This window comes from Lissotriton helveticus, chromosome 1_1 (assembly GCF_964261635.1).
Source record: "Lissotriton helveticus chromosome 1_1, aLisHel1.1, whole genome shotgun sequence".
Taxonomy (NCBI): Eukaryota; Metazoa; Chordata; class Amphibia; order Caudata; family Salamandridae; genus Lissotriton; species Lissotriton helveticus.
In genome coordinates this window covers 2144599767-2144626771 of record NC_136057.1, presented here as the reverse complement: position 1 = coordinate 2144626771, position 27005 = coordinate 2144599767, and the positions used below count along the sequence as shown (strand labels likewise).

At 48.2% G+C, this 27005-nt stretch overlaps 1 protein-coding gene across 3 annotated transcripts in view; it reads right to left on the bottom strand.

The window, feature by feature from the left end:
• The window catches only part of CCDC18 (coiled-coil domain containing 18), a 1360824-nt gene that overhangs the window by 891058 nt on the left and 442761 nt on the right, over positions 1 to 27005 (bottom strand). For all 3 annotated transcript variants that reach the window (XM_078646342.1, XM_078646344.1, XM_078646343.1), the window contains one exon: positions 14054 to 14164. In XM_078646342.1, coding sequence (XP_078502468.1) covers positions 14054 to 14164 — 111 coding nt within the window. The remainder of the gene's footprint in view (positions 1 to 14053; positions 14165 to 27005) is intronic.

Below are 27005 nucleotides of genomic sequence, written 5' to 3'. Positions count from 1 at the left end.
CTAGCTCTGCCTCTGAGTCTGCCAAGAGTATGTTATGATTCCAGTTATCAGTTCAGTCCTCCTTCTCTGCATTCCTAAAGCTACTGAATCACATCAATAGTTTCCATCATTGTCTAGCCTTTACGTCTCCATGAAAGAGAAATACTGCATTTAATGGTCATTTAATATTCTTCATCACGCACTACATGTAGAATAATGCATGCTCCAGTCTTAGAGTCTGTTAGCCTCTACCCCGATAACTTTTGGATTCTATCAACATGTTCTCTAAACATCAGATACTAGATACTGCTTAGGTACATGTCGCCCTGACTCTCCAGACTTCAGTCTCTGCTCCTAGCACAGAGTTCGAAGCCCCCAGCTTCTTCTAGTAACACGTCATTGCCAGCTTGCGCGCACCATTAGGTCAGAGGTCCCGGCTCCTTAGGTAGCCCCCTCCATGTTTCCGCCCCATTCATGACATATTCTGTTACGTTTGCATCACATGTCTATGTATACGCCTCTGTTACACCTACTTTCACCCTTATCTTTCGCGACTGCTATTAACCACACCCACTGCTCCGCCTATCCTATGTACTGTAATGCAACTGTTTTAGTATATATGATCGTGTATTGTTATTAAAAGCCAGCGCGCTCATCCCAGATCCAGCCCCCAGCAGCTGCTGGGCCCTGCCATCCTATTCCTATGCAGGTTGTCCTGTTCCTGTCCTTTATGCTGTAATAAACCTGCAAAACTCCTACTACCTCGAATCTTGACTCTTATTTATTGAGCTATCTGTTATTCATTTATTCATCCAAAAATAGAGGTATTATTTATTTATTTACCACATAATGGCGCCCGAACAGGGACTTGCCCTTTCCCCACGCGTCGGTGAAGCCACGCCGACCCCCTGACCCTCTGCAGCCGTGACGGAACCATACCGTGCACGTGCAGATATTTCTGCTTCAAGTATCCCTCAGGCCCACGGAGGAGACGGAGGAGGCGGTCCAGCATCCAGACGAGGCGGTGGAGGAACGCGGCGAGTCCCGACCAGAGCCCAAGCCGAGAGTCCAAGGTCCGAGGTATCCGGAGGCCCACCCGTAACAGAAGCCCGAAGTTCGTCCGTCCGGCGTCGAAGCAGTCCAGTCCCGTCCGAGGCCTTCCGTTCGTGCTGCCCGGTGAGTACCGTTGCTGGGGTAGTATCTAGACAGGGTCAATCTAATTGACTCTGGTCCGTGGGTTGGTGGTACACAGACCCACAAACGAAGTGTCCACTTCGGTGGATGCGGGTCCTGACGTGTCTCTGTATGAGACCGGTAAGTTTCGTACTGTTTCAGCAGTGCATCTAGTTTCTGTTCTAGTCAGTTCTGTTCTCGAGAAAATTCATGTATTCTGTTTTCCGTATTCTAGGTGGTATTCTGTTCGAACTGTTATTCATAATGTTCTTCATGTATTTTAATGTCGTGGTATGAGTGCGAAGTGATTCTCGTGTTTATTGTGTATTGTATTGTGTCCAGATTATAGTCAGTCATGCCACTCTTTTCAAAACTGCGTCAGTTAAAAACCAGAAAAGGTCTGCTAGAAGCAGCAGTTCCTGTCCCGCCTAGGGACAGTCCAGGTCATTTCATGTATCAGAAGCATGGCATAAGTGCCATATTATATCTAGATTTATGGGTAGAGTATACCAAACAGTTAGAGGAAAAGTATAGATGGCCTGTATCAGGCACATGGGATGCCGAGTGCATCATGAGAGTAGAAGAAGCATTATGGAAAAAGAAAGCCAGACAGTCACAGAAAGATGCCATCGAGTTATGGCGCAAAGAATCTCATAAAAGAACCGAAAAAGAAATCAGAAAGTCAGAATTAAGTAGAGAATCCTTGGAACGAGCCCAAGAAAGGGAATTAATCGAGATTGGTGAACGAGTTAAAACAGAACAGTCCGACAGACAGAGGAATGCCCTCATTAAGGGTATGTATCCTCTTCTTGCCGAGGTCTTGCCAAAAGCGACCCCGGAGGCATCCAGTAATTTTCCGCCACCACTAGTTCCGACTAAGCTACGTCACAAACCGACCGCAGCTGATATTTTCATTTCGTCCTATTTGGACGACACAGTCCCAGAATATGCAAATCCTGTTCCTGCTCCGCCAGTCCCTGTAAATCAGGCACTTCCCGTTCCTCCAGACACCGGAGTACCTGTTACGGTACCCCCGGTCCAGCCCGCTATACAAGTCCAGCCTGCATTTCCATTTCCCACTCTGCCAGGACGAAGAGCATCAGTAGACGACTCTAGTTTAGGGGCCGCAGGGGGAGGTACTCCTCAAACCCCGCCGCCACACAAGCGTTTAACGTTAGCCGAATTACATGCACAAGCGTCACAGCGTACGCCCAGATATCAGTCTGTTGCAGAAATAAGAAAAGCCCTTAATGAATGTGGCTATGATCCAGTCCCAGGCGAGGATAGTATGGTTTTATATTCATTACGCGTAAGAAAGGTGACCGAGTATCTAGTTACCCTACCAGATATGAAAGAAGATCTAGACAGAATATATCGTTTCATCCGTACAGGGAATGATCCAGAAAGTATTAGTGACGTCATGTGCCAAAGAAAAGTTGAAGTCCAGCTCATGATATTAAAGTTTCTGATTAATTGTCTAGTAAGGGAACAAGATTATCCGACCAAAGATCGAGCCGAAATGAAAGTCCTGACAAGGTGGAGTGATAATATAGTAAGCACAAGACTATCGGTAGTATAGAGAGTATGTACAAGAAGATTCGTAAAGAAATAATAAGGATACACGAACAACGTAAAGAAGCACAAGTAAGCGAAAAAGAAAATGACTCTGTGGAAGAGGTAGAGGACGAGAATCCCGACAGAATAGCGTATGTAGGAAAATCTAGATTTCCAGATCGCCATTTGCGCCTAGAACACAAGTCAATTTTTCGTCATCCAGCACCAGAACAAGGTTCTCTAGAACAAGTATTTCAAGCTACCGATCACATTCTGAAATCACGAATCGGTTATAGCGAGTTAAGTACCATGCATGAACAAGAACTAGTCCGATCAGCAGTCCGATGGACTACTGATTCTACCACTTTTCCAGACGAAATAGTGGCACAAATGTTTCTGAAAATGCCCCCAGCCGAGCAGCGACTGGCGGGTATGTATATGATCCAGCACCTCATTACATTGTATGAGGGTCAACATTCTGATCCAGGTCCGTTACACGATGTCCTGAACGAGTTACTCCAGTATAGATGGAAAGGTTTAGGTACCGATTTAATTAGTGTCATTTTAGAACAGCGCCACAAATATAGAACGTTTCTGAACCCTCAGTTTGTTCATGCCTCACCCCCAGAAAGTAAACCCTTTTACATAGACAGACAGAATCCGTTACGAGAAGTGCATCCAGTTAAGACAGACGGTGGTGAAATGCAACGAGTGTTTGTTTACACCCCTATCACAAAGATGGAACTCTTAGAGATGAAAAAGTTAATTCCCTGTCATGATAAAGATCCAGCAGGGTTCCACCGAGAATTAAAAGACATGCTCCGTATGGGAGAATACACGTATCCAGATATCATTAAAATGTTAAAAGTCCTGTTGCCCGCAGGAGTATATGAGAAACTCAAAGAAAAAGAATGGGAGGTGGGAGAGAAAAAGATCGATTGGGCAGTTCTAGAAGCTGAAGACAAGGCACGAGTACCAGGTACCGGTCTTGGAGATAAATGTAAAGAATTACCAGAATTATTAATACAAGTTTTACCCAGATTATTGACAACTAGAAAGGAAGACTGGGATGCAATCTCAGCCTGTAAACAGAAACAAGACGAAGATATTAGTGATTATTATTCTAGATTTGAGAAATGTTTTAGCATCAACAGTGGCCTCAAGACAAGTAGTGAGTCATACCCTCATCTTTTTGTTACTAAATTAGTCGAGAATTCAAGCCCACAAATTAAAAACCGAGTTTTGAAAGTCGAAAGTACCTGGCAAGCTAATACCCCGTCCCAGATGTTACAGATGCTTCAATATCACCAGAATAGAATCAGAGAAGAGCAAGAACATGAGAGAAAACGTATGAAAGACACGAAAATGAAAGTACTAGTTGCACAATCTGTTCCTCAAGATAGTCAGAAGAGGGGACCAAATCAAGCCAGTCATCCTGCAGCTCCCGTTAAAGGGAACTGCAATTATTGTAAACAGCCAGGTCATTTTATAAACGAGTGTGCAGTTCTGAAACACAACATAGCTACCGGTAAGACTAAAGAAAGACCACGTCCGCCGAGACAAGAACAAGTTTCACAGACTTCTCAGCCACAGAATGCACCACAGACAGTTACAGCACCGCAGCCTATCGCTGCAACACAGCATGTTACACAGCAGATGTACCAGTATGCACAGTCTGAGTATCCAGAGTATCAACCGTATTCATGAAACAGCCTAGAGAGGGAGGTAGGCTTGCCTCTCATCGAGATACCTGTAGATCAAGAAGGTCCCTATGTTCATAGTCAAGTATTAGGGAAAGACAGAAAGTTTTTGATTGATACAGGGGCAAGTAGGACCACTATAAGTCACGCCGAAGTTCCAGGGGCTCCGCTCTCAGGCTCAAGAAATGTTTCCCTTGGATTTTCAGGAAAACCTATCGTAAATGAAATATCAAAGCCAGTTACTCTAGAAGTAGGTCCATTGTCCCGCACTACTGATCTGTTACTTACTAAGTCATGTCCAGAAAATCTGTTAGGCATTAAAACACTGAAAGAATTAGGTGCAGTTATATGCTGTTCCCCAGAGGGAATACGATTGTTCCTACGTGACTTCAAGGGTCACTATGTATTACGAGATTTTGATCCCAGATTGTCCAATATTCCGCAGCATCTATGGGCGCAAGGTCCAACTGATGTTGGCTTTATGCAAATCACACCCCATCGTGTGACTCTCAAGCCAGGTGTAGTGTTACCACGAATCAGGCAGTATAGATTGCCACCTGAGGCTGTAGCAGCCTTATCCAAAATTATTGACGAGCTCATCGCTCAAGGAGTAGTTGTAGAAACTGACTCCAATGTATGTAATTCTCCGATCATTCCTGTCATGAAACGTACTGACCCAAATGCACCTCCAGTATATCGTTTAGTGATTGATCTCCGAGAACTTAATAAATGTATTATTCCCCAGTATCCAGTTGTCCCAGATATCTCTTCCCTATTGACAGCCATTGATTCCGAAGCCACATTTTTCACTGTCATAGACCTCAAGAACGCGTTTTTCAGTGTCCCCATTCATCCAGACAGCCAGTTTCTTTTCGGATTTTGTTTAAATGGAAGGAGCTATATGTTCACACGAGCTCCTCAAGGTTTCACAGAAAGTCCTAGTATTTACAGTCAAGCACTCAAGAGACAACTAGATAACATTCACATGCCAACTGACACTGCCCTGCTCCAGTATGTCGATGATCTACTGATCACAGCCCGTTCTGAATGTGCTTGCGAACGAGCATCCCTTACAGTCTTGTATTTCCTAGCCGAGATGGGGCACAAGGTGTCCCCTTCGAAGCTTCAATTCTGTGTCCAGCAAGTGGTCTACTTAGGACACTTACTGTCCAAGAGGGGTAGGCAGTTGACACCAGACCGTATCCAGTTAATAGCGAGTCTTCCTCAGCCCAAGACCCAGAAGGAGGTACGTGCTTTTATTGGCCTTACTTCTTATTGCAGACAATGGATTCCTCAGTATGCATTTCTAGCCAAGCCACTGATACAGTTAACGACACAGGAGGCAGCCGTATCGACTGTCCTCCCTTGGACATCTGAACATACACTTAGTTTCAATGAGTTAAAGAAAGCCCTATGCCAAGCTCCAGTTCTAGCAACACCGAACTACAGTAAGCCTTTTACACTTTTCGTCACTGAACGCGAAGGTACAGCATTATCAGTCCTCACACAAGATCAAGCAGGACAGTACAAGCCCTGTGCTTATTTTTCGAGCACATTAGATCCTGTAGCCCAGGCTCTGCCTGCGTGCCTCAAGTCAGTTGCAGCCACAGCACTAGCTATCAGACAAAGTGATTCCATAGTATTAGGACACTCCCTGACAGTACAAGTTCCACACTCCGTGGAAGTTCTTTTAAACCGAACACAAACTCAGCACTTGACAATTGCACGTTTAACAGGTTATGAATTGACACTGTTCCAGCCACACATAGAAATCAGACGCTGCAACGTTTTAAATCCTGCTACATTGTTACCATCAGTTATTTCGAATTCTGCCACACACGACTGTGTGGAAGTAGTTAACATCATGACAAAGCCAAGACAAGATCTGACAGATATTCCATTACCAGATCCCGACCTGACACTTTATGTGGATGGTTCATGCATGAGAACTAGTACAGGAGAACTAGTAGCCGCGTATGCAGTGACTACTGACACTGAAGTTATTGAAACACACCGTATTGATACCCTGTCTGCTCAAGCAGCAGAGCTAGTTGCTCTGACTCAAGCCTGCATACACGCCAAGAACCTGAAAGTTAATGTTTACACAGATTCACGTTACGCATTTGGAGTTGTACACGACTTCGGAGTGCTCTGGCAAGAGAGAGGTTTCATGACTTCTCATGGAACCAAGATTCAGCATGGTCTCCTTATTCAAGCTCTGTTAGATGCAATACATTTACCGACATCCATTGCTATCATGAAGTGCAAAGCACATACGAAAGTTACTGACATTATTTCCCAGGGTAATGATCTAGCAGATCGTACAGCCAAGCTTACAGCTCAGACACCAGACATTCCAGTGAATCCGACACAGACGCACACTCCAGATCCGATTACATGCATGATAGTTAAAGACCGTACTCAAGATGTCATAGATATCCAGTTACATGCTACTCCCGAGGAAATAAAGAAATGGTCCGAACAAGGAGGGGTCCAGACAGATCAAGGATGGTTAACGAAGGGTAGAGCCACATGGTTTCTCCCCGACTCTATGGTTCAAGTCATTATTAATACCGCACATAGTCCAGCACATTTAGGAGAAAAAGCCATGTTAGACAGTATCCAGAACCTTTGGTTCAACAAGCATTTGCGAGCTGCAGCCAAGCAGAAAGTCCGTACCTGTATGATATGTTGTCAGTTTAATCCAGGTAAAAGTGTCCCGGTGGAACAAGGTGGTTTCCAGCCTCCTGACCACCCTTTTGAAGTCCTCCAGATGGATTACATTCAGATGGAGCGATGTCGAGGTTTCAAGTATGTCCTTGTAGTTGTATGCGCTTTGTCCAGGTGGACAGAAGCATATCCAGTTCCAGATTACACAGCCGCGACCACTGCCAAGCAGTTGGTTCGTGAGTTCTTCCCCCGTTATGGACTCCCTAGAGTCGTATATTCTGACAACGGCCAGCCATTCTCATCTGAACTCATGAAGCATGTTTCCCTATTGTTAGGGTACCAGTGGAAGTTCCATTGTGTACGCCATCCTGAAGCAGCCGGTCTCGTAGAGAGACATAACCAGACTTTGAAAATCCGTATTGCAAAAGTTTGTCAAGAGAAAGGTGTAGACTGGCTAGTAGCTCTGCCAGTTGCTCTGTTTTACATGCGCATGGTCGCACATTCCAGATCAGGTCTGTCCCCGTATGAGGTCGTATTCGGCCGCCCCCCTAACATGTGGGGTACTCCTAGACCTCGAAGTATTACCGATGTTTCAAGTAATATGCTGACAGATTACCTAGCTTCCTTGATGTCTGCCCTCAACTCTTGTCGTTCACAGGTTGCTGCCGCATTTCCAGACAATACCGAGGTGGCACCGCATGAAATCGTTCCAGGATCCATGGTCCTAGTGCGAAATTTCGACCGCTCAAGTCCGCTGGAGCCTCGCTGGAAGGAGCCCCGACAGGTCCTCCTGGCCACACGTACAGCCGTGAAGTTGGAGGGACGCAAAGGCTGGGTGCATCTCTCGCATATTAAAAAATTTTATGGATTGAAACCAATCTCAAAGAACATTTCCGAGAATTTTAAGGACTGTCCCGCAAAAGACATTGCTACGAACCCTTCCCTGTTAGAGAAAACTCCGCAACAGGAGTATAAACTCAAGTTAAGGTCTAGTAAAATAAGTCAGCCAGTTTGATTGTCTAAGTCCTCCCCTAGGTGAAACGGTTAGACCGGTTTCTGACATGTATAAAATAGACCCCCATAGTGAGAGAGTTAGTCAAAACTCAATCCGATGTATCGTTTTTCTATGTTTCATATTATTTCTCAGTATTATGATTTCCTGCACCAGTTATGCATTTTATCTGTATTTTCCAGTTTCTCATGTAAATAAGTCTTCCAATGCTACAGTAGAGCACACGTTTAGTGATCTACCTCCTCATGAACTCTCTTACCGCCTCGCTATGCGTAATAATTCTTTCATCCGCATGTTACATTATTCACACCAGACCAGCAATGCCACTAATTGTTGGGTGTGTGGTCGACTCCCCCCTTTCCAGACACCGAAGGGAGTTCTGCCACTCTTTCCTTATCAATTTTCACATAATGGTTCGTGTGGAGCATGGTCCACGTTAACGTCATCCTCAACAGATATGTCTTTTCTTAATAGTACATGTTTCCCAGACAAGCAAGGTCTTCCCCACAGAACAGGGTTAGATCTAGAAAACGAAGTTTACAATTTAGGTAATTATTCTTCGAATTTCATGGTCCTGAATGTTCAGTCTGATTCCACTCCAGACTTACCTGCTATTTCAGTACTACCAGTCAAAGGCGAATTATGTGTCCGAAATAATGGTTCCGTACATGTAGGACATAGCGATTGTACTACTATTGTCAAGTACAGTGACAGTGGGAAATCTATTTTTAAAGCTTCCCGTCATTCTTACTTTATTTGTGGTCAGACCGCATATGTTCGTCTGCCCCTCGATTGGGAGGGAACCTGTTACATTGCCTTCCTACTGCCACCTGTTTTCCTAGCCCCATCTGATAATCATAGAAACACACATCTAGTACACCTTAGACATAGAAGGGAGTCCCCCATTGTCGATTATACTGAAACTGCTCTAGAACAGTATACAGATTTCAATAGAGGTTTCTTCTTCTTTATAGGACCTATCCAGAATAGTAAGCTAATCCGTAGGTTAACCAGAACCCTTGAAGCAGTAGTCAATGAGACTGCCTCTGCCCTAGGTAACTTAACCGAAGAGCAATCTGCTATGAGATTTGTCGTTTTACAGAATCGTCTCGTCCTTGACGTCATATTGGCCGATAGGGGCGGGGCCTGTAGAGTCATCGGATCTAGTTGCTGCATTTTCATTCCAAATAACGCGCCGTCTGTTTATTCAGCTATAACCAGACTCCATAAAATTGCCCATCTGTTACACCAAGACCCAGGCACCTGGACATGGTCCGGTTGGTTCTGGAATATAATTTCCGCTTGGGGATGGAAAGTCTTGTCCTTTCTAGGTATTGCAGTAGCGATCATATTCAGCTGCTGCCTCTGTATACAATGTGGCCCTGCGATTTGCGGCATTTGTGCTACCTCTTGTATTCCTAGTCCCAAGCCCCGTTCTAAAACACGTTCCCAGAAAATTCGAGACGAGCAAATGATACTGTATGAAATGATAGATGGTATCATGAATATTGATGTTTCCTGATGGAAACGTAGTGACAAGGAGGGAATGTGGAAAAGTAAATTTTGCCATGTTCTGTGTCCCTACGCGTCATCCATCATATGTTATCTGATTAATATGCATATGTATTCCCTATGTTCAATTAAAGACGCAATTACAGTTGTGTCCACCTCTAGTATGTCAGTTTCCAGTTCTCGTGAATATTACGAATATCAGGCCTATGTAAAGTTACGTTGCCACGTTCCTCAGTGTGCACGTTATTTCATTGTAAAGTTCCCGTTTCTAGGCCTCAAAAGGGCCTGGACACCAGATTCAGCTCCTGTCTCCTGAAGCCTCGCTGAGGAACGATACAGCCCCCACCTGTATCCTCGACCATTCACTTACTTCCTGCCTCGCAGTGCCCGGCTCAGCCTAGCTCTGCCTCTGAGTCTGCCAAGAGTATGTTATGATTCCAGTTATCAGTTCAGTCCTCCTTCTCTGCATTCCTAAAGCTACTGAATCACATCAATAGTTTCCATCATTGTCTAGCCTTTACGTCTCCATGAAAGAGAAATACTGCATTTAATGGTCATTTAATATTCTTCATCACGCACTACATGTAGAATAATGCATGCTCCAGTCTTAGAGTCTGTTAGCCTCTACCCCGATAACTTTTGGATTCTATCAACATGTTCTCTAAACATCAGATACTAGATACTGCTTAGGTACATGTCGCCCTGACTCTCCAGACTTCAGTCTCTGCTCCTAGCACAGAGTTCGAAGCCCCCAGCTTCTTCTAGTAACACGTCATTGCCAGCTTGCGCGCACCATTAGGTCAGAGGTCCCGGCTCCTTAGGTAGCCCCCTCCATGTTTCCGCCCCATTCATGACATATTCTGTTACGTTTGCATCACATGTCTATGTATACGCCTCTGTTACACCTACTTTCACCCTTATCTTTCGCGACTGCTATTAACCACACCCACTGCTCCGCCTATCCTATGTACTGTAATGCAACTGTTTTAGTATATATGATCGTGTATTGTTATTAAAAGCCAGCGCGCTCATCCCAGATCCAGCCCCCAGCAGCTGCTGGGCCCTGCCATCCTATTCCTATGCAGATTGTCCCGTTCCTGTCCTTATGCTGTAATAAACCTGCAAAACTCCTACTACCTCGAATCTTGACTCTTATTTATTGAGGTATCTGTTATTCATTTATTCATCCAAAAATAGAGGTATTATTTATTTATTTACCACAGGGCCAAGCAGAATGCTCTGTTTTTCAACTGCCACTATTGTGAGCCTCTCATGGACCCAACCGTCTAGTTATACAATTATTTTTAAGCCTTAATTTCTCAAAAACTACCAAATGGATTTACACCAAATCACTAAAAGCACAATCTGAGGATCAATATCTAGCTTCCAACCAAATTTAGTGCACTTCTGTTAAGCAGTTTTTTGCGGTAATGCTTCTTAAAGAAGTCTATGGAAAATGCATGGGGAATTTGCCTTCTGGAACCCCTCCTTTTTCTCTGCCCCTACCCGACAGATCAGCCAGAAACTTTCCATGTGCAAACTAGTCAAACAGGGGCACTTTTGTTTTGGAAAGTTTTGTGGACATTCATCAAACTGCGGCACAGTTATTAGCAACACAAAAAACACATCTCCTATGAAAACACTGACCTAACTATACCAGGGAGGGAAGACAGGAAGACAGACAGACAGACAGACAGACAGACAGATATTCTATTGCCGGTAGGTAGTTATAGTTAGGACCTAGTTTCCATAGGAAAAGTGTTTTTTGTTTTGCCAACAACTTTGGCGCCGTTTGATGAATCCTCACGAAATATTACAAACTAGTTTGTCACTCACTTCAGCTTCTGTCTTGAAAGTTTCGGGGTGATCTGTGAAGCGGGAGATGAGAAAAAGGGGGAAGACACAAAACGCATTTTCCCCATGCCATTTCCCATAGGGATTTTAGACACAGCTACAGCCCAAACTGCTGAACAGAATTACACCACATTTGGCAGAAAGGTACATATTGGCCCGGAGAAGTGCCTTTTTCTAATTTGGTGTAGATCTGTTCAGTAGTTTTAGAGATATTAACCGAAATCCAAATTCATGTATATAGGGATGCAGTTCCTCCGAGGAGCTGACATTCCCCATGCTAAAATGTGATTGGCTGCCAACACTTCAACCAGGAAGTGTTGGCAGCCATCTTGGAGTCCCACCAAAGTAGTTAAAAAAACGGGGTTGTGAATCCGTGGTTAAAAAAAAGACCCAAGCGCAGTCTCCAAAGCTTGTTTTTATTATAGCCTTGGGTGGGTCCAGTCCTGGGGGCATACAATAAAAATAGGAGGGGGCAAGCCCCCCCTCCCCCCCAGGGCTAGGAGAGCCCCAGGGACGCCACCTCCCCGGGGCAAATATCTATAAATATATGCGGGCCCATGTCCCCCCAGCAGCCCCAGGGACCTCCACCGCCCCAGGGCTAAAATAAATTAATGTAGGGAATCCATAGTGGACCCATGGCACAGGGACCATCATCTCCCCAGGACTAAATACTACAATGGAGGGGAGCCCCCTTATGGAGCTATGGATTAACCTGGGAACCGCCACATGCCAGGGCCGGCTCCTTCTACCTCCTGAGGTGCCGACCCTCAGGAGGCAGCAGTTTGCTTTGACCTGGTGGAAGCTGACAGCTCCCACTAAGTAAAAGCAAACATAACTCCACGGTCAAACAGCTCCAGCTTGCAGAAAGCAGAGTTTTTCATCTGTTTCCATGCGTGTATGGAAACAGATGAAAAAACACACACGCTCAACGAACCCAGTGAGACATTCACACTCTCACTCATACACCCACTGAGACACTCATGCACTCAGTCACACATTCACTCTAAAAGGTTACAGGTTACAGTTAGGAAATACAATTTAAAAACCTTAGAAATTCACTTAAAAGAATAAAGGTTACAGGGATGTTATACTTACGAAATTGAATTAAAAAAACCTTAGTAAGTCACTTAAAAAAACAAAGGTTACAGGGATGTTGTATTTCGGAAACAGAATTTAATAAACCTTAGAAATTCACTGAAACAACCAAAGTTTACAAAGACGTTATACTTAGGCTCAGATTTCACTTTTATTAAACCAGTGAAATTCAGCAGTTCTAGTTACCTGAGCTAACTACAACTTACGGCCCCGCAATCAACTGCTTATGAACCTACATATTACATTACTCATGACATGGTCAGTGACATCACTGATGACATCTCAAATTACATCACTCATGACATCATCCACAGTGCCGCTCAAACACCCACTCACACCCCCATAGAACCTCTCATACACACACTCCAACTGCTACACAACCACTCACTCAGCCATAGAGCCACTCACACATTCACTAACTCACCCATACAGTCACTCAGGCACCCACTCACTCACATATCCAGTCATACAGACGCTTACTCATGCACTCATACACCCTTACAGCCACTCACACACCCACTCAATCACCCATACAGAATCTCACACAGCCACCCAATCACCTATGAAGGTACTTACACAGTTAACCATGCAGCCACTCACACTGCCACTCACTCACCAATACAGCTACTCACACACCCACTCACTTACCCACCCACAGAACCACTTATATACCCATTCACACATTCATACAACCCCTCACAGACCAACTCACTCACCATTACAGCTACTCAAACAGACATTCACTCCCCAATATCGCCACTCACACTCACTCATTTATCTATACACACACTCAAACACCCAGTCACTCATACAGCCACTCACTCTCCAATATAGCTACTCACTCACCCATACAGCCACTCACACACCCAGTCATTCTTTAATATAGCCACTCACCCATACAGCTACTCACATATCCATACACCCATTCACACACCTACGCACACACCAATACAACCACTCAGACCCCCACTCACATACCGATACAATCACACAGCCATTCAAATGAGAGTACAGTCAAAATAGTAATTTAACTTATGCTGTACCTTAGTATATATCTTTAAGTCTCAAACATTTACGAAACACACTTACGGAATGATATCAAGAGTGATGCCATTTGAGATGTCATCAGTGATGTTACTGACCATGTCACGAGTGATGTAATATGTCAGGTCATAAGCAGTGCATTGCAGGGGTGTAAGTTATAGTTGGCTCAGGTAACTATAACTGCTGAATTTCACTGATCATGCTATGTTTGGCAGCAAACCCATCCTAAAGCTGTTTTTGCAAAACACCTGCAATTCAACAGGGCAATGCTTCAAGAGGCATTAGAGCTGTTGGATTATTAGCACCTGAAAGGAACATCAAGGCGACTCTACATCCCTCTTCCAAATCAATGTTCCTTGCAGGCAAAGTTTCAGATGTTTAGATCCTAGATACAGGAGGCAGATCCACGCACTTTTATTAGCATAGATAAACCTGGTTTACTAGAAGGAAAACATATTACCAAAAGCTCATCTTCTAATTCGACGTTCCTTGCAGAAAGAGATGAACATGAACTAGCCTTTTCATCCAATTGTGTTTCAAGAGCTGAAATCTTTGACCGTTTCTTCCCCAGCTAAAACAAAAAAAGAATATTAATTGGAATAAATATGAAAACGTCAAGTAATGCATTTTTGCAAAAGTAGATAAAGATAATGTAATGAGAATTCTAGTAATCTTAATATTCAGGCATTCAATTACTTCCCCAGCTAGAAAAAAAGAATATTAATTGGAATGTATATGAAAACATCAAGTGATGCATTTTTGCAAAAGTAGATAAAGATAATGTAATGAGAATTCTAGTAATCTTAATATTCAGGCATTCAATTACTTCCCCAGCTAGAAAAAAAGAATATTAATTGGAATGTATATGAAAACATCAAGTGATGCATTTTTGCAAAAGTAGGTAAGGTTAATGCAATGAGAATTCTAGTAATCTTAGTAGCCAGGCATTCAATTACTATAAACTCAGGGGAATTCTCACGTACCAGCAGGAATAGAAACTACTTCTCTGAGATGATTGTAACTGAAAAAAACAGAGCCCACAGCACACATTACTGTCAATATGCACATGTTCTCCTATGCCCCTAACTCACTTAGCCACAGTGACAATAGGCAACAATCATTCCCTGTGGACGTAAAATGAATGATTGATAGTGTTGGGAACAGGAGAAGTCTAGGGATGAGAACTCCCAGAGTGGTTTCCTTTTACTCGTACATTAACCTCTATCCAATTCCGAATGTATTAAAACTCACTGTCATGCAGAAAGAAACAAAAACCCTCAGAAAACTGAATAATTCCACGCCAATCTTCAAGCGTACATATATTGGAATACCATGGCAAACTGTGCTTCATTTCTGGATGAAGAAGCTTACCAAGTAAAATAAAAATAGTAGAAGCCACTGCTGAGGTCAATGAGGTGATTGCCCAATAATTTACAAAATTATTAAAAGGGACCTATGTACACTAAATCACAAGGCGGAGCAGAAAGCGGCCCATATGATTTTCTTCAAATGTTAAAAAAATGTATAAGAATTTGAGTCTGTCGAGAAATGGCACTCCTGCAATGGGCAACATACCAGAAAAATACATTTAAATAGAGCGATTTTATTGATTCTGGTTGACTACGGGGGAGAGGCCTGCTATGCAACCTCCGTATTCCAAAGGTAGAAGGAAATATCCTCCAATCTCAATAGAAAGAAAACCACGATCTAAGATGCTTTAGGATCACCGAAACTCCTGCCAAACCCTTATGTTAGATTGGATGTTGATACAGGTGTACAGAGTGCAGCTGTAATCTACTGAAGCTGCTTTGCAGTCAATGGTTACCAATTTCCTCTGAAAAAGTAAGTCAGGGATGTTGGGCAACCTCATGAGATGGGGCTTTGAGAAACCAGAAAGATTGGAGTATCATATTTATCAGAACACAGATAATATGGGGGAAAAAGTAATGTCCAAGTTGGTTATCCTGAGCCTGCAACTAATGTAAAGAGAACGGAAAAGTTGGAAGTTATGCTTTATACCAAGATATAAAAGGGTAATTCCCATAATTTGTTTGCAAAACTATTGCTCCATAGTGATTATAGTAGGTGGTTTGTGCTAATGAAAAGAACATAATTGTCAGGCAACCCTTTCCTTTGGCTAGGATTCAGAGAGACCTGTTTTTTCCCTACGGAGTCAATGTACCCACAAATTAACTCTACCTGGGGCGGATTCACTTAGAAGCACCACTTTCAAAGCATCATTTATTTTTTTGTTTTAGTTTCAAAAACCTTTAATGCAGGTAAATACTGTCGAACACGGCATAGTGCCTACAACCCTGCTCGGGCCGGCAGCGTAATGAAATAGCAAGCATAGCAGTAAACAAGTACACAGCATGTCGCCTACAACCGCTTCGGGCCGCCTGCGTCAAATGAAACATTGCAGCAAGGATTGATTGAGATGTGGAAAAGCCCAAAAGTCATAAGTGATTGAGAACCATCTAGTGGCAACACTTGCTGGTTAGGTTGAGAGTCTGAGGCCCCAGGCAGAGACAACTAGTGTGTGGTATCAGTAAGTGTGGATATTGTCCCTCTGGGTCAGCCAAAGGCGGGCAACCCATAATGGTTCCAAACTTCCGCTGTGGCCAGTAGGCTAAATGTACATGCATGCCGGGGAGGACGCTTCCATGGCAGCTATATTAGAAAAAGGAGAACAATAATAGGAAAGTAACAATAACCGTACAGGTCATGACATGTCACGTGGTGTTTGGGCGTTGCAGACAACGCAGGGAGAGCGAGGGGGCGAGGGGCCGAGGACAGTGGGGAGATTAGCTAGCAATCCCATTACAGCCGGGCTATCATCAAGCTGGGGTTCAAGCATCCTTCAGTCGTATGGGAATAGTTACAAGGCTCTGAGCTTTGGGGGGCTAAAGCAATTGAATTCAATGTGCATGAGATAAGAGAGCAAAGGTTGACTGACGCGCTGACATTTCTTTTCAGTATTTGCTATATTGTGTGAAAGCTTCTCCATGGCCAGTCCATGCCACACCCGAACAAACCACTAAGCTATGGATTGGGCCGAGGTCTGCTTCCATGCGCAAGCTATGAGTTGTCGCGCTGCCAAAAGTAGATGGCTTATGAGAGCCCAATCCGCCCCAGTCATTGCCGCTAGATTGCGGGGATGGATGCCCAGGATCACCCCATGTTGCAATGGCGGGATCGGGTAGCCCACCACCCCTTTGATGTGGCCCAGAACTTCCTTCCAGAAGGTAGCTATCATGCGACAGGACCACCAGATGTGATAGAGTGCCTTCCGCCGCCCCACATCTCCAGCATAGGTTGGAGACGGAATGATACATGGTGGCCAGTTGGGAGGGCATATAATACCATTGGAGCATCAACTTGTAGGCGGTTTCACGCGAGGCAAGGCTGCGGTAAATTTTAGGGATATCTTGCCACAGCTTTTCCCACTGTTTCGGAGTGAGTCCTTCCGGAGTAGCTGCCTGCCATGCAGTCTGATAACGATGGGGGCGCGGTGGGGTCGACTGTTGTAACACCCAGTATATCTTGGATATGAGGCCTTTGGAGTCCTCAAAGGCTCTTACGAATATTTCGAACAGGGTGAAGGGACGCGTCGCCGCTGCATATACCTCGGGACGGAAAGCCAATGGCGCAGCTGCATATATAGATAAAGGCCGTGTGCGGTAGCGCAAAGTCAGGTTTGCATTCGTCAAAGGGTTTGAGGACGCCCCCTGTGAATAAGGCGCCAATCGTACGACATTCCACGCGCGGAGCGCCTGCTTTGGCAAGCCTGGTCGAAACTCAGGGTTCCGTGCAATAGGACTATGTGGGACGGGAATGTGGTCAGGCCCCTTTTGACTGCTAGTTTGTCCCATATATCGAGGACTGTCTTGGTCGGCACCGCAACATATGCTCTCCGAGGACGTGCATGCTTAGGCAGCCAAGCAAGGTCCCACGAGGGCCGGCATGCCACTGCCCGGTCCATGTGAAACCAATGCTTATCACTTTCCCGTGCAACCCACTCGGAGATGTAACTCAGATTCGCTGCCCAATAGTATTCCTGAAGATTTGGACAAGCCAGGCCTCCCCTGTCACGCAGAAGCATCAGAAGAGAATGCGCCACCTGCGAGCGCCTTCCACTCCACACAAAAGCACGCTGATCAGCTTGGAGGCACTCAATGTCTGCTTGCGGGATCGGAGTCAGGAGCATTTTGAATAGGTAGAGAACCTGCGGTAAAATATTAAACTTAAGGACATTCATGCGCTCCAGCCACAAAATACAAAGGGGCTTCCATCTCTGTAGGTTGGCTAGTACGGAGCAGCGCAAGATCGCCCAGTTGACACGCGACCAAGTAGAGAGTGTGGGGGTGAGCTGGAGTCCCAAGTATGTACTGGAGGTTTCCGTCCACTGGAAGGGAGTCAGCCCTTGCAGTATGCTAGCTGCCGGGGCCGGGATATTAATATTAAGGGCGAACAATCTCCACCATGGCCATAGTGGGGGGAGGCCCGTGCTATCTGTGCAGGAAGTAAAAACCTTCAGGAGGTGGTCCTGAAGCTGTGAGGAAAACACAGTAGAAGTGCACAGGCAGCACATCCGGCCCTGGGGCCTTGCCAAAGGGGAGATGTTTAAGAGCTGTGCCTAGTTCCTCCAGAGTGATGGGACTATCAAGGAGGGTGGTGTGATGCTTGGACAAGGGATCCCAGTGACAAGCAGCTAAGTAGGAGTGTAAGCGCGTGGGAGACGGGTCTTCCTGAAAGTAGAGTTGATGGTAATAGGTCAGGAAAGCCTCCGCCTTATCTTTTTCTGCAGTCGCCCTGTCTGGATCCTAGCCATATGGGCTTTCACCTGACGCTGCCACAGTTTACCCGCTAGGAGCCTGCCTACCTTATCCCCCTCCCATCATAGTACTTTTGCCGCAGGGACAGCAGAGCACGTTCGGCCTTGCTCACGCGCTATGTGCGCAGTTGGCCCCGCAGCATCGCAAGTTGCCATTTGGTGCGACGTGTGGGGGCCTCCTTGTCTGTGCGCTCCAAGAGTTTAATCTCCACAGTCAGTTTAGATTCTACTAGCTTCGCCTCGCGCCCTCTAGAAATGGCGAGAGCGGTGATGATACCCCAGATTGAAGCTTTGAACCCGTCCCACAAGGTGTGCAGGTAAATCGCAAGGGAAGCGTTTAGCTGAAAATACTCTATAATACCCTTCAGGATCTCCTCCACATCCACCGAGTATCGCAGCAGCTGGGGGGGCTGGCACCAACAGGGCGGGCCAGCCAAGCACCCGGGCCGTTCCTCCCAAGTGAGTTCTAAGTGCGCATGGTCAGAGATTGAAATGTCAGAGAGCTCCGCGGCATGTAAGCAGGTGGGGAGGGAAGGCGTAACCAAAGCATAGTCAATGCGTGAGTAGGACGTGTGCACATGTGAGTAATGGGAATAACCCCTAACATCAGGGTGTTTGTACCGCCAGGCGTCCACAAGGCCCCAGCTCTCGATATCCCTCTCAAGGTGCGCCAACATTGTCCCAACACCCTGATATGTTGCATTACTCCGGTCCAGGACAGGGTCCAAGGCCAGATTAAAGTCCCCACACACTGCCACATCCCCTTTAACGCCCTTAAGCTAGTCAGAGAGTATGCGCCGGAGATAGGTGTTTTGGGAGGCATTAGGGGTGTAAACATTAAGGAGCGTCAGCTGTCTTCGTCCCCGCATGAGCTGCATTCGCAAGTAGCGGCCCGCCCCACCCCGGGTGACATTTGAGACAGATGTGCAGTATCCGCAAATAATCCCCACCCCCACAGTCTTGGAGTCTGTGTATGCCCAGTACCGCAGGGGATATTTCAGATGCGCCATACGATGCGCATCTGCCTTCATCAAGTGGGTCTCCTGTAGGAGCACTACGTCAGGGTCGTGATGTAGGATGTGTGGCCAGATTTGCCTACGCTTATTAGGGGAGTTCGGCGGCAGGGCGTTAGGTGTTGTCATCTCCCTCTATATTATCCCCAAGATGTGTCACCCCCTGTAGAAGGAGGAGCACAGGCATCTTCCGAGGTTCCCCCTCCCAGTTACACCCACGTGTGTCTCAGGAGCAGAAATAGAAGATGCATCCCGGATGACCTGTATAGGTAGCAAAAAGAACAGAACAATATTGGGCCAAGGGGGGCGTGGCCGGCAGCATGGCCGGTTGAGACATACCTTCCCGGAGCTCCTGCCGAGCTGCACACAGATCCGTCGTTTTAATATCCCCATTGCAGCGTCACACGCACCAACGGGAGCCGCAACACCCCTGGGACTGCCGGAGGGGCAGCCGCAGCACTCACGGTCCAGAACTCCACCGCAGACCGAACCTGAAGCTACGACTCGGCGACTCTCGTGGGAGCCAAGATGGTGGGCGCAGAGTCCGTGAGCCGCCGGCAGACATGCCAACCCTCCCGATTCAGGCGTGAGACTACCGATTTCAAGGCTAGTCTCCCGCCTCCCGATTCCTGCAAGCAAAAACCCGATTCCTCGGGGTTTGCTGACAGGGCTTAGTATTGTGTTAAGTGCTAATTTTTCCAGCAATAGTCAGAGGGGCCATGCAGGGGCTCTCGATGGGGTGAAAAAACAACAAAGGGTCATTAACAAGGGAATGGTCTTTTAAAGACCTGTGGAGTAGGGGGGGCGTGTGTGTGCACAGGAAGCTGTTTTCGGCTGGGGTGTCACACAGGGGGGTGGGGCGGGAGGGGTGCACGCACTGCCAGCAACCTGCCAGGCCAGTGTACAACACTTGCATCACCCTCTCTGCCTACCATTGCGCTCCATGCTTCTGAAAGGTAAGAAATAAAACGTACATTTGTGTTTTAAATGTCCAATCCTGCAGCAGCACACTTCCAAAGTCCATACACGCCAGTAACACGATTCAAGGCCCCATTCTCCCGATTTTTTTTTTTAATCTCCCTCTTTGCTCTTCTTAAATGTTGGCATGTATGCGCCGGGGAGCGTAGGAGCCGTCCTGAGGCAAGGTGGGGGCCGGAGAACACATCCTGGAGTGCGCGGCGGACAGGTCGGTCCGCGGCGCTGGTTGACCGGCGTGCAGCGATCACCACAGGCAACACCGACTACCGGCCGCCTTTACCAAGATGGCGGCCGGAGTAACTCCGAGTCGGTGAGAAGGGGCCGAGCTGGTCGCCTACATCCTCTCCTGCACACGCACCCGCTGGAGGTGACCTCGGGGGGCGGAGCGGCCCAGGCGCATTCTTGGTTTCCTGGGCGGCTGGCGCTGGATCACCGAGCCTGCCACAAAGACCCGGCTCCTATACCAATATGGCGGCGGTGCCCGGGAGCTGCCCGTAGGAGGTGACCGGCGCGGGAGCGGCCCGGGCGCATTCTCGGCTTACTCGGCGGCTGGCGCTGGAGCCCTGAGCCTGCCACAAAGACCCGGCTCCTATACAGCGCCCGTAGGAGGTGACCGACGCGGGAGTGCTCTGCCCATAGTGAGGTTCCGGGGCTCGCATCCCCCCCCCCCCGCCTCTGGCGCCCTGCTCGCGTGATTGTTCAGGGGGAGATCTGGAGTGCCTGAGGTGAGGACGGAGACAGAGGCCCTGAGCACCCGAAGGCGCTGCGCTCGCTGCGGGTGGCGATAGGTGTCGCCGCTCTGGGGCGGGCGGGCGAGACGGGGCCGGCCGCACGCTGAGAAGCATCAATCACTGGCCGGAGGTCGGCTAGACGGAGGGGTCAGGGGGTTTATAACCTACACATTAAGCCGGCGCCCCCCCCCCACTTCTACCACTCTGCTCCGACTCTACTACTGACTTGTCAGAGGCCTGAATCTTGCGACCAGTCTCGGGGGCCCCCGCCCGAGGAGAGCACAGCCATGGGGAAAAGGGACGTGATCCCTATAAATGCGAAACAAGGCCCCCTGGATGATTTTGCGGCGCCTAGGCCCACGGTGGATCACCACGCATTGACACCCGGAGTGCGAACCGACACGGCGCTGTTGATGGAGGCCATTCAAGCATCCAGGACAGACACCCAAGAGTCCCGGGCGGCCCTAGAGGTGAAAATCGGGGAAGTGGGGTCCGAGGTTACGTTACTGCGGCAAGATTTCCGGAAACTGTCAGAGAGGGTGACGGAGACTGAAACCCGGATAACTGATAACGATGCGGCGATATCCGCCTTGAAGCAAGACATGGTGGAACTACAGGCATCGCACCGCCAGTTGCAGTGGAAGGTGGACGATGCAGAAAATAGGTCGAGACGCAACAACCTGCGCTTCGTGGGATTTAGAGAGGGAATTGAGGGGACAAACATGACATCGTTCCTCCACGCCTGGTTGAAGACCACCTTCCCGACGGCACAGTTCTCCCCATGTTTCCTCATTGAAAGAGCGCACAGGGCCCTCCTAGCGAAACCTCCAGAGGGGGCGAGACCGAGACCGGTCATAGCACGCTTCTTGAACTTTGCGGACAGAGATCTAATCCTGCAAGAAGCCAGACGAATGGGGGAGATACGCACGGAGAACACGACCATAATGATTTTTCCGGATTACAGCCAGGAAGTTTCGAAACAACGTCGATCTTTTGACTCTGTGAAGGCAAAACTGAGGTCTCTAGACATTCGATACATGCTCCTTTTCCCCGCCAAGCTCAAGGTGATCTACAAAGACAAAGCCATCTTTTTCTCGCACCCAGAGGACGCATGGCACTGGCTGGAGGAACGCCCGGTACTGAATAGCAGAGAAGCCGCGGGACGAGATGCCCTGGAGAAATCGGTGCGGGAGAGGGCACGCTGGGAAATGCCGAAACCGCAGAGACGGAAATCGCGGAGAGTGAGAAAGTTGACACCGGCGACTCCATATCGATCCCAGGCCACGGAAGACATTCGAGGGGATGGATCGACGACACCTGGCAATTACTCAGTGGCAGGCTTCAGGTTCAGTTGCTTGCGCAATGGCATCCGCTCAGAAGGAGATGATGAGGAAGAATCGGAGGGCCGCGCTTCGGGAGGAGAGGAGGAGGTGGAGGACTTGATCCACCCTCTAGTGAAGGAAATCCATCACTTGGAGCAGGGCTCCTCGGGGCGATCCGGAGTGCCTGTACTGGACACACAAGACTCACACTCGTGAAGGATGGCGCTATGGGATTCAGGGGATTGCAGCTCGACATATGGGAGCACGCAAGTTACCACATCCTTCTATGTTCTTTAAGTTTCTCTTACTGTTTGTGAGTTTGTGAAGGGAGGGATGTGTGGGAGGGCGACAGGCCTTCACCTGCGGATAGTTTGGTCCTGTAATAGGATGCAACTGGAAGGGGGGGGAGGCGGGGAGGTGGGGGTTGAACAGTTTTCGAACGCTCTCAAGTTGGAGACGGAGAGGGTAGAGGGAGGGAGGGGGGTTACTTGCACCAAATTCATGCAGCAGCGCACATTGAGCCCAAGCACCACCTACACACGCCGGAATTGGACCACATGCAATCACCTCGTAGTCCAATGGCAAGTAACGTAGACACACCGCTGGGGGTTGATAGGACACTGAGTATCCTGACATGGAACGTCAACGGTTTGGGTTCTAAAATCAAGAGGGGGCTGGTGAATGCATATATCAAAAGGGTGGATCCGGACTTCACTTTCCTACAGGAAACTCACCTCCGGGGTACTGCATGCGCTTTTCTTGCTAGGGGGAGACACAAGGTGTTGGCACATGCTGGATACACGTCGGACTCCAGAGGAGTGGCAATTGTCGCTAAAATCGCTTCCCCATTTTGCATTACCCGCACCTGGCTGGACCCCCAAGGGACCTACACTGGAGTACAGGGCACCTGGAACAGACGCACCTACACGCTTGTATCAGTATATGCACCGCCCAAACTGCAACCACGCACTCTCACGGCGCTCAACCACATACTCTTAGAGACCTCGGATACAATACAAGTGGTGGGAGGGGATTTCAATGATGTTATGGAAACCCACCATGATAGATCAGGAGAAGGGGCGAGTCGGGAACCAGACACCACTCTGCAGCCAGATGTCCACCATAGGGCTTACAGATGTTTGGAGATGGCTTCACCCGACACTACAGGCATACTCCTACTACTCCGGAGCACATAAGGTGTTCTCGCGCCTTGACTATGTTTTTATGTCCCGCCAATACCTGCGGGTAGATGATGTTGCTGAATACAGGGCCAGGGGTATATCCGATTATTCGCCGCTGTATGTAAGAGTGGGACGTGACCAGGCTAGACACGAGGGGACTTGGCGCCTGGCGGCCTGGGATTTACAGAACGCGACCCTACTGAGAGGTATACGGGCTGACATTAAGGTTTATTTGGCTGAGAATGTGGATACAGTGGATTCGAAGGTCACCCTGTGGGAAGCCCTGAAGCCGGTCCTTAGAGATAGGATAAATTCTAGACGAGGTGAGGAACGTCGTAGACTCCAGGTGGAGGTGACCGCCCTGGAACAGACGATCCTAGAAAGAGAAAGGGAATATCTAACCCGGAAGAGCGACGTGACCCTCAGAAAGTTGCTGGATGTCCAGAAACAGTATAGGGAATTGGTGAACGAAGAAGCGAAGACCCAGGCCCTTGCCACCCTACACAGGCTATATGACGTAGGGGACAAGTCGGGGAAGCTTTTGGCGTGGCTTAGCAGGAAAGAAAGGGCGGCGAGATGGATTGATGAAGTGCAAGCCGGTAACGGTGCTACTGTTCGCACGGATAGGGAGATAGCCGACACTTTTGCCACGCACGTTGAGGCATTCTATGCGGCGCGCGACCTTGCCACGCAGGAGGAGGCGCTATGCTACCTAGATGCCACAGCCTTACCGACCCTCCCCCTGAGGCAATGGAGGCCCTGGAGTCGCCCATAACGGTGGATGACATCACCGAGGCCCTTGCCAGGTTGCGGCCCGGCAAGACCCCGGGACCCAATGGCTTCCCGGCGGAGCTCTTCAAGCGGACAGCAGACCTACTGTCGCGACACATCGGGGGACACTTTGCAGGCGCCTTTGAGGTGGGAGAGCTGCCCCCTGACCTGACGAGGGCAACGATCGTTCCGATTTATAAAGAGGGCAAACCACGGGTGGACTGCGCCTCATATCGACCCATCTCCTTACTGAATATTGAGGTGAAGCTGTTGGCAACTATACTGGCTACCCGACTGCGCGCCGTTATCACGGATCTGGTACACCTAGATCAATCGGGATTCCTTCCTGACAGGGCCACTAAATTCAATCTTAGAAGGACCCATAACTGGTTGCAGGCGGTGCGGGGCCGTGCCGATCCCCACTGGTTCCTCTCCTTGGATGCTGATAAAGCGTTCGACGCAGTACACTGGCCATTCCTTTTCGCTGTTCTACGTAAGTTCGGCTTTGGTCCCAACTTCCTGCGGTGGGTTCGGCTCCTTTACACTGCCCCGAAGGCCAGAGTACGGGTGAACGGGACTATATCCCGAGAGTTCCAGATTCAGAGAGGTACCCGACAGGGTTGCCCCCTGTCCCCCCTCCTGTTCACGCTGACAATAGAGGTACTGGCCGCTAGGGTCCGACAGAACGCTGACATCCACGGTTTTACAACCGGTGCCAATGACTTGATGCCTGAAAAAATCTCACTATACGCGGATGCTGTCTTACTATACATAACAGAACCGGAAACCACGATCCCAGAGCTCTTCCGAGAAATAGACATCTACGGCAGGATGGCTGGTCACAAAATAAACTGGCACAAGTCAGTGCTCTATGACCCTGGGGGACACGATCGATGGGGAACTCTACCAGAGGACCTTCTGACGACTACCGAGGGCTTCCAGTAACTCGGGATATTCATTACCGTGAGCAAGGACCTCTCCTTTACTAGGAACGTGGAAAGGATCATACTTAATGCAGTGGCGGATATGACCCGGTGGAGACAGCTCCCGCTGACTCTCCTAGGGAGGGCAGCCATGTACAAAATGGTCACATTGCCAAAATTCCTCTACGCTCTGCAAAATGAATACTATCCGATACAGGCATCGGTTTTCCGTAGGATCCATGCAGACTTGAGATCTTTTCTTTGGTTAGGTAAACATGCTAGGGTGGCTCTGTCCACTCTTCAGAGACATCAATACAGTGGCGGGATCTCACTCCCAAATCTAGAGGCCTACTACTGGGCGGAACATCTAACGCCAATAAATGATTGGCTCCATGTCCCAGCGGATCACCCAACGTACGCTCTAGAAAGAGCTACACTGTCGACCAAGAATCTTTTGTGTTTCCTCTATGGGACTCCGGGGCGGACCTCCCTCCTCCCAGCCACGTTAGTGACGCTACACGCGTGGAGGACGGCTACACGTCGTATGGGATGGGACAAAAAGCCAACTCGACAGACGCCATTGTGGCACTGCCAGTGGTTAGCGGAACTCCACAAACTGAGGGGCTTCCAGAGGTGGGATGATATTGGCATTTCCACCATAGGGGATGTCATTGCCAAGGGGGAATTCAAATCGTTTCAGACACTTAAATCTGACTTCGGGCTCCACAACACACAGCAGTTTAAATACATGCAACTGCGGCACGCTTGGCGGGCCCAAAAAATCTCGCTCGTAGATATCCCGGAATATGCACCTCTAGAGGGGAGGCTCCTCCAGGAGCAAATGCAGGGGAAGGCAGTATCCCTGACATATAAGACTTTGACTAACCATATGCTGGGGGATTTGGCAAAGCTCAGGGCCACATGGGAAGCGGAGGTGGGAGAAATGGAGGATCTGGACTGGGACACAGTGCTGATGCATCCCCGTGAGGTAGCTATCAAGTCCCGACTGCGGTTAATCCAACTAAATATACTCCATAGAACCTACTACGACAGGCAGAGGCTATGCAGAATGGGGAAGGTTGAGGACCCGGTCTGTCTCAGATGTACTCAGGAGATTGGGGGTTTTTACCATACGGTATGGTCATGCAGTGTAATACAAGCCTACTGGACCCAGGTGTTCCAAGAATTGGAGGAGGTACTAGAGGCTCCAATCACGCAAGAGCCCAAACTAGCTTTACTGGGCATGACCAACGAGGTAGACTTGGCCCGTCCCCTTCTTATATTTCTGGTCTTAGCGCTGGTGGTGGCAAAACGAGACATTGCAAAACATTGGGGAGCACCTGAGCCCCCCGACATGGAGGAATGGAGAAGGAGGCTTGACATCTACATGGCAGCTGAACGGGTGACATACACGGCTAGGGGTTGCCCCAAAAAATTCCGCAGAGTTTGGTCTAAATGGAGACGATACAGAGGACTAGATGGAGGGATGTGACTGTAAACCCACTGGTTGAGGGTGAGGTGGAGGGTAGGGCTTGAGGGGACAGAGGCATTGAACATGTGCTAAATAAATAATGCACATGGGGACTGCCGTACACGGCCTAGGAAGTGTGATGCGGATCTTGAAAGCGCAACAACTGGCAGGGGAGGGAAGGGAGGCGG